The sequence below is a fragment of the Phyllobates terribilis genome, unplaced genomic scaffold, assembly GCF_046119375.1.
Source record: "Phyllobates terribilis strain yellow unplaced genomic scaffold, ASM4611937v1 Scaffold_1__5_contigs__length_1240528914, whole genome shotgun sequence".
Taxonomy (NCBI): domain Eukaryota; kingdom Metazoa; phylum Chordata; class Amphibia; order Anura; family Dendrobatidae; genus Phyllobates; species Phyllobates terribilis.
In genome coordinates this window covers 530,695,622-530,710,007 of record NW_027362761.1, presented here as the reverse complement: position 1 = coordinate 530,710,007, position 14,386 = coordinate 530,695,622, and the positions used below count along the sequence as shown (strand labels likewise).

The window sequence follows — 14,386 nt, the reverse complement described above, 5'->3', positions numbered from 1 at the left end:
GTTCTTTAGTCGAGGGCCAATTCCAGACTCCTTTGTCGGCGGCTTATCTCCAGGGAGAACAAAAGGATCGGCCGATGAAATTCCAAAGCACTGATCCTTCTCTCCTCAACATAATTTGTCGGGGAGAGTTGGGAGACCCCGCAAACATTAGGCTGTTGACCAATCCCACTGCCAAAAATTGGTGGGTTCAGAAGACTTTATTTTAATGTCTCTGAGAGGGAGGGGGGGGGGGGGGGGGTGGCCTGTTACTCCGCCTTACCTATAGAAAACAGATAGCTGGGCATGTGTATAATGGAATGGAGAGCGTAGGCTTCATGGGCCTGAAGGTAGAATGATAAGGGTATGTTCACACTAGGTGTTCTTGCAGCGTTTTTTATGCAAATTTTCTGCTGCATTTTACAGTACCAGCAAAGTCTATGAGATTTCAGAAATCTCATGTACACACACTGTTTTTTGTGTCATCAGTATTTTGTAATTTGCGTGTTTTTTTGCACAACAGAGCATGTCATTTCTATCAGCGTTTTTCACCCATTGAAAGTAATTGGTGGTGAAAAAACGCCTAGTGTGAACATAGCCATCAGATTTTGCTGCGTTTTTAGTGAAGTAAAGCAAGGACAGCGGTATGCGAAACTCATTAATTTTTGTGATTTTCTCAAGTTTACCATCTTGTCTTAGTCACCTGAGATGGCAGTATTTGAACAATCTGTGGTCTACCAATGTTTATTCTATCTCACACCTTGGTCAGCCAATGTTTACTATGTACACATCACTGATTTAATTAAACTGTCCTTATCCTAACTGTGGCTGACAAAGGTGTGAAATTGAATAGTGTCTGAGCAACTCAATGGCAGACCAAAGTGTATCCAACAAACTCAATGCACTGCCATTGGTGACCTGTGTTCATGCTTCTGTGGTGGAAGCAAAAGTGAACGTTGGGATCCTGAAAAACGCATCAAAACTTGCGTTTCTTGTCGCAGCTTCTTTCCTGCCAAGAGATCAGGTTTTGCTGCAGAAAAAAAAACACGTTGTGTGACCATACCCTAAGGATTCTGTAACATCCACAGAAAAGCATTAACAGTACACTGAAAACTCATAATTTTTAGATAACAAAAAAGCAACTATTACATGGAATCTGTCAGCAGGTTTTTGCTATGTAATCTGAGAGCAGCATGGTGTAGAGGCTGAGGGATGTGTCACTTACTGTGCTCTGTGTTATGTTAATAAAGTCAGTGGTTTTTATTGGAAGGAATTATTACAGGACTAGGTGTCTGGTGCCTTCTAGTCAAATGCTCTGTGTAACCGCACATCCGCCTCCCATTCAACTGAATGGGAGGTGGATGTGCAGTAACAAGCCCCGGCTACTACAACTTGACGGCCAAGCACCGCAGGTAAGGACTTCCGGCCGCCTCCGGCGCCGATAACAGCTGATCAGCGGGGGTGCCGCGTGTGGGACTCCAGCCGATCAGACATTGGATAGGGTATCAATGTGAAAGTAGTGGATAACCCCTTTAATGTGCCTTGGATGCCTATGACCCTGATGACTAGCTGTAACAATTTGTCCCTTGAGCAAGTTTATTTTTCTGAGCAACTTGCTTTTAGCGGGCAATGTAACACTGCAGCCACAGGTGACCCAACTAGAACAAAGACCGACTGCGCCATTGTTTTAGGGACAGACAAAGCTACCAGAATAATGCCATCGTATCCGTTCTCGGCAAGTCAGTGCCAACATGCTGCCTTGAGCTTGCCACTTTTTTCAATAAAAGTGAGAACCAAATTGATAACACATTTTCGAGATTGGAAAATGAAGGTTGAGAACGTTGTGTCCCGGCTTTCATCTTTCAGAACCTCTGGAATGTTCTGGCTGAGAGAAAATAGTAAAAATACAGCAGCGAAGCCCCCACAATGTCCATCATGTAAAGGCCACGAGTAGCCCCTGTGCTCACACCGTCCTCAGTAATTACACAGGAGACATCACAATGTGTTCTCCAATAACCACCTCTTCACGATGTTCAGACGTAGTCACAGATCTAGTACAGGTGCATCTCATTAAATTAGAATATCAAAAAGTTAATTTCAGTCCTTCAATACAAAAAGCTCATATATTATACAGAGTCATTACAAACAGAGGGATCTATTTCAAGTGTTTATTTCTGTTAATGTTGATGATTATGGCTTACAGCCAATGAAAATACAAAAGTCATTATCTCAGTAAATTAGAATACTTTATAACAACAGCTTGAAAAATGTTTTAAAAATCCGAAATGTTGTCCTACTGAAATGTCTGTTCAGTAAATGCCCTCAATACTTGGACGGGACTCCTTTTGCATCAATTACTGCATCAATGCGGCGTGGCATGGAGGCGATCAGCCTGTGGCACTGCTGAGGTGTTATGGAAGCCCAGGTTGCTTTGATAGCAGCCTTCAGCTCGTCTGCATTGTTGGGTCTGGTCTCTCATCTTCCTCTTGACAATACCCCATAGATTCTCTATGGGGTTAAGGTCAGGTGAGTTTTCTGGCCAATCAAGCACAGTGATACTGTTGTTTGTAAACCAGGTATTGGTACTTTTGGCAGTGTGGACAGGAGCCAAGTCCTGCTGGAGAATGACATTTCCATCTCCAAAAAGCTTGTTGGCAGAGGGAAGCATGAAGTGCTCTACAATTTCCTGGTAGACGGCTGCGCTGACTTTGGTCTTGATAAAACACAGTGGACCTACACCAGCAGATGACATGGCTCCCCAAACCATCACTGATTGTGGAGACTTCACATTAGACCTCCAGCAGCTTGGATTGTGGCCTCTCCACTCTTCCTCCAGACTCTGGGACCTTGATTTCCAAATGAAATGCAAAATGTACTTTACATTTACTTAATGTGTCAATGACTGCCTTCTGGACATCTGTCAAGTTAGAAGTCTTCCCCATGATTGTGGAGCCCACTGAAACAGACTAAGGGAACTTTGTAAATGCTTAGGAAGCCTTTGCAGGTGTGTTTTGAAAATTATTGTAATTTACTGAGATAATGACTTTTGTGTTTTCATTGGCTGTAAGCCATAATCATCAACATTAACAGAAATAAACACGTGAAATAGATCACTCTGTTTGTAATGACTCTATATAATATATGAGTTTCACTTTTTGTATTGAAGAACTGAAATAAATTAACTTTTTGATGATATTCTAATTTAGTGAGATGCACCTGTCTGTATATGTGGCAAAAAAAAAAAAAATCATAAAAACATCTCCACAACGCCGCGGACAGGAGTAACAAAGAAATCTTTTTTTTTTTTTTTTTTTTTTTTTAGCGTGGATTAGCCATACACATAACACCTGTCCTGACAGGCAACAACATCCAGTTTGTAAAGCCTGTAGATGGTTTACCGATCTGCCCATGTAGTAGCAGCAACGCAAATCCTAAAGCGCCATCAGCCTAGAAGGTGGAAAAAGTTCTCGTAGAGTTGTTCTTTAGACCCTCAGCCCAAGGATAGGAAACAACTGCAGTAGGCAAAGAGGAGGCCTTTTATTCTGTGCTCGCTTCCAGGCCTTGGGGAGGACGGAAACCCCATAGCAGTACCACTGCGGTAGTATTAGGAAAAGCAAGCTGTCGTCTCTTTAGCCAGCTAATCAACTTCTGAGGGCTAGGGATGACCGGAATGATGGAAGTTTGGATTCTCCGTGTTCAGGTTAAGCACCAGACACTGTCTGTCCAGTCCGAAACACAAACTTGCAAGTTTGGGTTCGCTCAGCTCTACTGAGGACTGTCAATTTTGACCCTTTTAGTAAATCTTGGGTGTTATAATTCAATGTAAAGAGGTGCATGGCCAGCTTTCCCCATTTTTAACTGTGACCAGCCGCAGCCCTGACTTCCTCACGATTACTTATACGTATGAAGGCGGGGACAGTGACGCCGGTGCTGATTGGGCACAGGGCTCACATTATTATAACAACCTCACATGAGCCCTGTGACCGCGAGTGCTGACACCGCTGGAACGACGCTGTCACGGGAGGTGAGTATAAGTGTTTTTATCTCCACAGGGCAAACATTCAGATTGACAAGGGGTTGTAGTAGTGGACAACCCCTTTAAGGAGTTATACAGACATCAGTGATTTTTCTCGTGCGCAAAAAAAAGGTCCGATTTTCATCAGCGTTACTTTTAACCATCAGAGTTTTAGCAGCTTTTCTGATATGCATAAAAAAAAAAAAAAAAAAGAATGGAGGTTTCTCAAATATTGCTTAGCAAACACTCAGTGAAAATAAGACAGCACACGGATGGCATCCGAGCGCTGTCCGATTTGTTCACTGACCCATAGGCGAGATTGATCTGTGACTCATCAAAAGTCACACGTCTCCTTTATTTGGTGCAGATCCTTCAGTGCGCAATAATGCACGGACGTGTGAACAGCCTCCTAGACAATAATGGGTGCGAGTTCTACCCATGAAAAACATGAATAGAACAAGCATGTGAAAACCTGACGTGTGAACGAGGCCCAAATCATGTAGGATTGGAAGAACCGCTAATGAAACGAGAGGCGTCTCGTTACCTTGGATTACTATACCGCTATAGCTGTGTAATGATGGTGCAGGACAGGTAAGGGGCCGGCTGGAGTTGCCTATGTGACTTCCTAAAACTATGCAGCTCTCAGAGGTTTTGTGTTCAGTATTTTATGATGAAAAACATTTTGGCTGGAGAAGACGCAGTCAGATTTAGCTATCACAATAACATGAGTGGGTCCTTTTCTGTGATACAATGTGGTTACACAACCAAGGGCCAGCGAATACATTTTACAGGCGGAACGTTCTCTGGTCTTCTTTACTGCAACCCTTCAAATCCAAATATGTAAACACATGATTTATGCATCTAATTTGGCTCTTATACGTACAATTACAGTAACCTGGGGGCCGATGCGAGTGACAGTTTTATTGTGCAGCCGCATCATCAGACCTCATTACCCTCTGACCGATTCACCCATCATTACACAACACGCTGGGCGCAATGACCCAACAATTGTGGGGGTGGGATCATAAATATTCATTTTTGTTTTTTTTTCAGAATTTTTTACATTCCTGATCTTTGAAAGGTCACAATACAACAACAAGACATCACAACTAATTTTTTTTCCAAAATTATGAAAAAATGCTTTTCAGATGAGGCTGGATATTGCCAGTAAAGACGTGCAATTCACTAGAAATTTTTAGAAACGCAAGATAAATCAATTTGAATTAATGGATTATTTTCATGATCTCTTCAGGAGCGCACTGCTCCCCGGTCTGCCAGCTTCCTGCATGCAAGGGGACCGTGTGCTCCTGAACGACTGACAGGTCAAACAAGTGGCATGCCTAAACCGATGGCCAAAACTGTGCACTCTTACACGCTTCCAGTAGAGGCGCCATCAGGGAAGTGCAGGGGAATTAAAGCCGATGGATTTGACAACTTCAGAGCAGCGCTTGCAAACTCTGCAGCAAATTGCTTGGAATCACTGCACTGCTGGACAGACAGACTGGCCACTCTTGATAACCTGCAGAAGTGGCGGTAAGGTAAACACAACACCATTTTCAGGAGGAGCCCACATGAACCAGCGTCAAAACAAATGAAAATATGCCGCAGAGGCAGAACGATTTACTGTGCACATGTTCTGTCTTTTGTCACTTCTTTTAACAGCTTAAGGCTATGAGCCCACGTTGCGGAAATGAAGAGGAAAATTTGCGCTTCATTTCTGCATGTCCTTTCCCGGAAAAATGCATGCGGAATTGCCTTGCGTTTTTTATTGCATTGAAAAGGCAATTACGCATGCGGAAACGCAAAATTAATGGACATGCTGAGGATTTTTGTGCGCATCAAAACCGCTGTGGAAAAATCCGCAGCATGGGCAAAGAACTTGCGGATTCTCATTGGGGACCATGGGGTGCGGATTACCAAGCGTTTTACAAGCGTTTCCGCTCGGAAATTCCGCATCAAATACGCTTGTAAAATGCTACGTGGGCACATACCCTTAGCGTTTTACAAGCGTATTTGATGCGGAATTTCTGCAGCGGAAACGGTTGTAAAACGCTTGGTAATCCGCCCCCAATGGTCCCCAATGAGAATCCGCAAGTTCTTTGCCCATGCTGTGGATTTTTCCACAGCGGTTTTGATGCGCACAAAAATCCTGAGCATGTCAATTAATTTTGCGTTTCCGCATGCAGAATTGCCTTTTCAATGCAATAAAAAACGCAAGGCAATTCCGCATGTCGAAAACGCGCGATAAACGCTTGCGAAATTAAGCATGCGTTTTTCCTGGGAAAGGACATGCGGAAATGAAGCGCAAATTTTCCACTTCATTTCCGCAACGTGGGCATATAGCCTTAGAGTCCGTGACGGATCCATTGGACTTCTAGTAGCAGCTTTCACAAGTTGCACAGAAAATCTGCAGTGTAAACAGATCTGCAGAGTGGATATGAAATTTTAAACAGGTTGTCTCATCGTCATTCTTCAGGAGCACACCGTCCCCCAGCCTACCGCCTTCCCAATTGCAGTGGGGGCAGGAGATCCTGCAGGATTGTCAGTTTGTACAAGTGGTCCGAACTGTACGCTCTAATACTGCTATATGAGGGAGCTTTGCCTTTGCAACATCGGAGGAGCACTCAGGATGACCAGATCAGGGGCTAAGTTTGTGCACAAACAGATTTTTTTTAAGTGGGTCCGCTTCAAAACCACATGAAAAAATTTGCTTCAAAAACACTTGAACTACTCTCCCCATTCATTCCTATTCTACAACCACTTTGCAATTCCTATGTTCAGTTCCGCAGTTGTGACGTCGTTTTTCCAGTGTAATTTTTTTTTCTACGATTTAAATGAGCAAGTGACTTCCTAGCAGAAGCTGAAAAATTTAGCATGTCACCTCTTTTAGCTGCTTCACAGTTTCCAAACAATGAAGGAGTTAAAAGAAATGACGAGAGATTGAATATGTGCTCAGCAACGTTGTTCTTACCTGCGCACTATGACCATTTTTTGCAGCACTTTTTCCGGCAAATTCCAGGCAGAATCCGCCTGAAAAAGATTGCTGTGTGCACATAACGTTAAACAACTTCAAGAACCAATTCAGAAAAAGAAAAAGGTCGTAAAAATCGATGAAAAGTTGCAAAATTTGTCTGCAAAGTGAAGCTGCGCAAAATTTTTTTGAGACTTCTGCCATTTTCGAATCATTTTCCCCCCAAGATGCGGCAAATTAGACGAAGCTGGAATGTGGCGATCCTTACGCCACAAATCTTACTTCGATCCAACTTCATGCCTCTTAATGAATCAGGCGCCTTACACTCCACACAGAACAAGTGCCCATTACAGTCTATGGGTTTGTTCACATGTCTGTGTTGATCCGAGTGGTTCACAAGAAAACACAGCAACATGTCTGCTGAGGATCAAAGTCACGGATCAAAATTATCCATTGAAGTCTATGGTATTGTGAAAATCATGGGAGCACGCATGGATGACATCGGTGTACAACCCGTGTGAAGTACATGATTAACACTAATGTACAGGAGAATAAATTCTGATGGTAAAATCTGACACACGGAGTGAATACTTATGGCACTCAGATCCAAAAGACTGATGTATGTAAAATCATGAACTGTTATTTGAGAAAAATTACTTTTGTCTGAATGAGATGCATGCGATCTGGCAGGCTGCACAGCAGTGCTTACAAGCTCAAGAGGAAAGAGCCTGCAAGAGCTGCACATTTCAGCCAATGATACAATGCAGAGGTGGCCGGACCATGACTAGTAATCAATACAATAAGAAATCCCCTCGCTCTTAAGAACGGAGTGAAATTTTTAAAGCACCACTGCAGCAATTTTTTATTTTATTTTACCACTAGAGTGGTGCTTCTAATATAAGGTCCCTGACCCCGGTCTTATACTCAGCCTCCAGCATCGCTCCAGTCCCGTGGAGCCATCTTACGACAGCAACTTCTGACTGTCCGGAAGTCAGACGCTGCGTCACAAGCTCTCAATGCAAGTCTATGAGAACCAGAACGAGGCGAGAACGAGGCTCCCATAGACTTGCACTGAGTTGTGACCTCTGGCTGGAGCGATCTGGCAGGTCACAAACTGCTGGAGACGGACTGGAGCGATGGAAGGTGAAGGAGGAGGTGGGTAAGTATAAGACTGGGGGCAGGGAATTAGAAGCACCCCTCCAGTGGTAAAATTAAAAAAAAAAAAAACACCTACTGGAGTGGTGCTTTAATATGACATAAGTAGCAACACTGCGTGCTTACAAGTAATTTATACTTTTACTCCTTTAAGATGAAATGAACCCTTAAATTTAAAGGGGTATTTCCATGTCCAAGATCCTATCCCAACATGTAGTAGGTGTAATAATAATAATATTAGCAAATACCTCCTGCTAGAAATCTAGTATAGTTCTTCTAAATCGCTAGGTCTCTTAGCTCATGTGCAGGGCATTGCAGTAGCTTAGGTATCCATGGTTATGATTAGTGTTGAGCAAGTATGTTCTATTAACCCTTTCGGTGAGTATGCTCGGGCCGAGCTCCGAGTATTTACAGCTGCTCGGTGATATGGTTGAATCGCTCCCGTGTGCATGATTTGCAACTGTTTGATAGTTTTATTACATGTAAGGAATGTCTGCTTCTTACACATTCCTCACATGTAATAAAGCTGCCAAACAGTCGCAAATCATGCACACGGGAGCGATTCAACCATATCACCGAGCAGCTGTAAATACTCGGAGCTCGGCCCGAGCATACTCGGACAGAACATACTCGTTATAACTAGTGTTGAGCTAGTGACGAGCGAGTATGTTCTGTTAACCCTTTCGGCGAGTATGCTCGCATGATTTGCGACTGTTTGACAGCTTTATTACATGTGAGGAATGTGTAAGAAATAGACATTCCTTACATGTAATAAAGCTGTAAAATAGTCGCAAATCATGCACACGGGAGCGATGCAACCATATCACCGAGCAGCTGTAAATACTTGGTGCTTGCCCGAGCAAACTCGCCGAAAGGGTTAACAGAACATACTCGCTCATCACTAGTTATGACCACTCATAACAACAGTTCTTAGTGGTTGTAACCATGGCTACCTAAGTTACTACAATGTCCTGCACATGGGGTAAGCGACATAGCAAATCAGAAAAACTATACTACATTTGTAATTGGAGGGATTTGCTAATATTATTATTATTATTACACCTAATACATATTGGGATAGGATCACCCCATTAAGTCTCGGATTTCAGCTTCTTTACAAAGATTAAACACGTCGTGGAATCCATGACATTCCCGCAGCGAAACCCACAGGATTTTTTTTTGACAGAAAGTGAACACAATACCCATACAGACCGCGAGGGGGGGCCCGTACGGACAGCGAGGGGGGCGACGCGGCCCGTACGGACAGTGAGGTGGGAGGGGGGGGGCGGCCCGTACGGACAGTGAGGTGGGAGGGGGGGGCGACGCGTACGGACAGCGAGGGGGGGGCGACGCGTACGGACAGCGAGGGGGGGGCGACGCGTACGGACAGCGAGGGGGGGGCGACGCGTACGGACAGCGAGGGGGGGCGACGCGTACGGACAGCGAGGGGGGGGCGACGCGTACGGACAGCGAGGGGGGGGCGACGCGTACGGACAGCGAGGGGGGGGCGACGCGTACGGACAGCGAGGGGGGGGCGACGCGTACGGACAGCGAGGGGGGGGCGACGCGTACGGACAGCGAGGGGGGGGCGACGCGTACGGACAGCGAGGGGGGGGCGACGCGTACGGACAGCGAGGGGGGGGCGACGCGTACGGACAGCGAGGGGGGCGACGCGTACGGACAGCGAGGGGGGCGACGCGTACGGACAGCGAGGGGGGCGACGCGTACGGACAGCGAGGGGGGCGACGCGTACGGACAGCGAGGGGGGCGACGCGTACGGACAGCGAGGGGGGGGCGACGCGTACGGACAGCGAGGGGGGGCGACGCGTACGGACAGCGAGGGGGGGGCGACGCGTACGGACAGCGAGGGGGGGGCGACGCGTACGGACAGCGAGGGGGGGGCGACGCGTACGGACAGCGAGGGGGGGGCGACGCGTACGGACAGCGAGGGGGGGGCGACGCGTACGGACAGCGAGGGGGGGGCGACGCGTACGGACAGCGAGGGGGGGGCGACGCGTACGGACAGCGAGGGGGGGGCGACGCGTACGGACAGCGAGGGGGGGGCGACGCGTACGGACAGCGAGGGGGGGGCGACGCGTACGGACAGCGAGGGGGGGGCGACGCGTACGGACAGCGAGGGGGGGGCGACGCGTACGGACAGCGAGGGGGGGGCGACGCGTACGGACAGCGAGGGGGGGGCGACGCGTACGGACAGCGAGGGGGGGGCGACGCGTACGGACAGCGAGGGGGGGGCGACGCGTACGGACAGCGAGGGGGGGGCGACGCGTACGGACAGCGAGGGGGGGGCGACGCGTACGGACAGCGAGGGGGGGGCGACGCGTACGGACAGCGAGGGGGGGGCGACGCGTACGGACAGCGAGGGGGGGGCGACGCGTACGGACAGCGAGGGGGGGGCGACGCGTACGGACAGCGAGGGGGGGCGACGCGTACGGACAGCGAGGGGGGCGACGCGTACGGACAGCGAGGGGGGCGACGCGTACGGACAGCGAGGGGGGCGACGCGTACGGACAGCGAGGGGGGCGACGCGTACGGACAGCGAGGGGGGCGACGCGTACGGACAGCGAGGGGGGGGCGACGCGTACGGACAGCGAGGGGGGGGCGACGCGTACGGACAGCGAGGGGGGGCGACGCGTACGGACAGCGAGGGGGGGCGACGCGTACGGACAGCGAGGGGGGGGCGACGCGTACGGACAGCGAGGGGGGGGCGACGCGTACGGACAGCGAGGGGGGGGCGACGCGTACGGACAGCGAGGGGGGGGCGACGCGTACGGACAGCGAGGGGGGGGCGACGCGTACGGACAGCGAGGGGGGGGCGACGCGTACGGACAGCGAGGGGGGGGCGACGCGTACGGACAGCGAGGGGGGGGCGACGCGTACGGACAGCGAGGGGGGGGCGACGCGTACGGACAGCGAGGGGGGCGACGCGTACGGACAGCGAGGGGGGCGACGCGTACGGACAGCGAGGGGGGCGACGCGTACGGACAGCGAGGGGGGCGACGCGTACGGACAGCGAGGGGGGGCGACGCGTACGGACAGCGAGGGGGGGGCGACGCGTACGGACAGCGAGGGGGGGCGACGCGTACGGACAGCGAGGGGGGGGCGACGCGTACGGACAGCGAGGGGGGGGCGACGCGTACGGACAGCGAGGGGGGGGCGACGCGTACGGACAGCGAGGGGGGGGCGACGCGTACGGACAGCGAGGGGGGGGCGACGCGTACGGACAGCGAGGGGGGGGCGACGCGTACGGACAGCGAGGGGGGGGCGACGCGTACGGACAGCGAGGGGGGGGCGACGCGTACGGACAGCGAGGGGGGGGCGACGCGTACGGACAGCGAGGGGGGGCGACGCGTACGGACAGCGAGGGGGGGCGACGCGTACGGACAGCGAGGGGGGGCGACGCGTACGGACAGCGAGGGGGGGGCGACGCGTACGGACAGCGAGGGGGGGCGACGCGTACGGACAGCGAGGGGGGGGCGACGCGTACGGACAGCGAGGGGGGGGCGACGCGTACGGACAGCGAGGGGGGGGCGACGCGTACGGACAGCGAGGGGGGGGCGACGCGTACGGACAGCGAGGGGGGGGCGACGCGTACGGACAGCGAGGGGGGGGCGACGCGTACGGACAGCGAGGGGGGGCGACGCGTACGGACAGCGAGGGGGGGCGACGCGTACGGACAGCGAGGGGGGCGACGCGTACGGACAGCGAGGGGGGGGCGACGCGTACGGACAGCGAGGGGGGGCGACGCGTACGGGGGGCGACGCGTACGGACAGCGAGGGGGGGGGGGGGGGGCGACGCGTACGGACAGCGAGGGGGGGGCGCCGCGTACGGACAGCGAGGGGGGGGGCGACGGTACAAAAGCGACAGCTGAGCGGGGGGGCGACGCGTACGGGACAGCGAGGGGGGGTGGCGAACGCGTACGGACAGCGACGCGTACGGACAGCGAGGGGGGGGCGACGCGTACGGACAGCGAGGGGGGGGCGACGCGTACGGACAGCGAGGGGGGGGCGACGCGTACGGACAGCGAGGGGGGGGCGACGCGTACGGACAGCGAGGGGGGGGCGACGCGTACGGACAGCGAGGGGGGGGCGACGCGTACGGACAGCGAGGGGGGGGCGACGCGTACGGACAGCGAGGGGGGGGCGACGCGTACGGACAGCGAGGGGGGCGACGCGTACGGACAGCGAGGGGGGCGACGCGTACGGACAGCGAGGGGGGCGACGCGTACGGACAGCGAGGGGGGCGACGCGTACGGACAGCGAGGGGGGGGCGACGCGTACGGACAGCGAGGGGGGGCGACGCGTACGGACAGCGAGGGGGGGCGACGCGTACGGACAGCGAGGGGGGGGCGACGCGTACGGACAGCGAGGGGGGGGCGACGCGTACGGACAGCGAGGGGGGGGCGACGCGTACGGACAGCGAGGGGGGGGCGACGCGTACGGACAGCGAGGGGGGGGGCGACGCGTACGGACAGCGAGGGGGGGGCGACGCGTACGGACAGCGAGGGGGGGCGACGCGTACGGACAGCGAGGGGGGGCGACGCGTACGGACAGCGAGGGGGGGCGACGCGTACGGACAGCGAGGGGGGGCGACGCGTACGGACAGCGAGGGGGGGCGACGCGTACGGACAGCGAGGGGGGGCGACGCGTACGGACAGCGAGGGGGGGCGACGCGTACGGACAGCGAGGGGGGGCGACGCGTACGGACAGCGAGGGGGGGCGACGCGTACGGACAGCGAGGGGGGGCGACGCGTACGGACAGCGAGGGGGGGCGACGCGTACGGACAGCAAGGGGGGGGCGACGCGTACGGACAGCGAGGGGGCGACGCGTACGGACAGCGAGGGGGCGACGCGTACGGACAGCGAGGGGGGCGACGCGTACGGACAGCGAGGGGGGCGACGCGTACGGACAGCGAGGGGGGCGACGCGTACGGACAGCACCACTTGGTGACGAGCGCACAAGTTCACAGATGTGTAATACACATGTGTCGCCATGAGGTGCAGCAGGAGCTTCTCCACATGATCTCACATATACAGAAACCCCAACAGGGCGTAATGTGACCACAAATCTGTACTGAATACTGCAAACATTACATGCCAAGTCTCCAGCCTGTCAGTGCAGGGCACACACCGCCTGAGGACCCTGTATCACACACCTCAGCCCCTCACATCACAGCGGCTGACACACAGGCTGCAGCTGCGCTCCGTTACCTGCTCGGGGGGACAATGGCCGTCGCTGCTTTTCTAACCCCCAACACTTGTCTAAGCGCCGGTGACATTGAGGCCGCCATATTGCTTGTGGAACAGAGCTACGGTAAGAGCCAAAGGACAGAAAGCGCAGAAGGGCGAAAGTGAACGTGGTGACGTCACCGTCGGCGTGCTCAGATGCTGTCTCCACAGTGAAGGAGCAGAGCGCTCAGCTGAGAGGTTAGAGAGCACGTGTGCGCGAAACTGCTGGCGTCAGGATAGTGAGTGAGGCATCATAGGTGCGTGTATATATATATATATATATATATATATATATAATTATGTACACGCACCATACTTTTCAGAATATGATTCACCAACAATAATATGCACCCCAAGTTTAGAGGAGGAAAATGGGAAAAAAAATGTTGATTTCTATCATCAGGATCCGGCATGTCAGGGGTCACAGGTGCATCCTACAGTGCGAATGCAGCTTATCGGGGGGCGCTGGAGGCGTAGGGCCACATTTACGTCATTTGACAGGAGTGGGGCGATGCTGCTAGGAGCAGGGGGTGTCCTGGTGGTGCGAGGCCGGAGTGGAGTCCCTCCTGCACATATTGACCTCGCGGTGGGCTTCAGTAAAATGACGCTGATAGTTATTGAGCTGATATGTAAATCTGCACATGCGCCGACAACCGGCGCCATTTTACTGAAGCCCACCGCGAGGTCAATATGTGCAGGAGGGACTCCGCTCCGGCCTCGCACCACCAGGACTCCCCCTGCTCCCAGCGGCATCGCCCCACTCCTGCCGCCACTGGCTTTCTACAGAGACAACCCCGATCCACTGCCTCCGCCCCCCTGGTAAGAAGAAAGGCGATTCCGGCACCTAAACAGGAAAGGGTTCTTTACAGTCAGAGCAGTCAGGCTGTGGAATGCCGACCACAAGAGGTAGTGATGGCCGACACTATAACAGCTTTCAAAAAAGGGCTGGACTATTTCCTCGATACACATAACATTGTGGGTTACAGTTTAATTGCACAAAATATGCCACGTAGCGTTTTTCA

The 14,386-nt window shown here is 52.8% G+C and overlaps 1 protein-coding gene across 1 annotated transcript in view; it reads right to left on the bottom strand.

Annotated features, from left to right (window-relative positions):
• Positions 1-13,501, bottom strand: part of NDUFS4 (NADH:ubiquinone oxidoreductase subunit S4) — a 188,491-nt gene extending 174,990 nt beyond the window's left edge. The window contains exon 1 of the mRNA XM_073680323.1: positions 13,347-13,501. Coding sequence (XP_073536424.1) covers positions 13,347-13,426 — 80 coding nt within the window. The 5' untranslated portion in view covers positions 13,427-13,501. The remainder of the gene's footprint in view (positions 1-13,346) is intronic.
• Between the last annotated feature and the right edge of the window lie 885 nt (positions 13,502-14,386).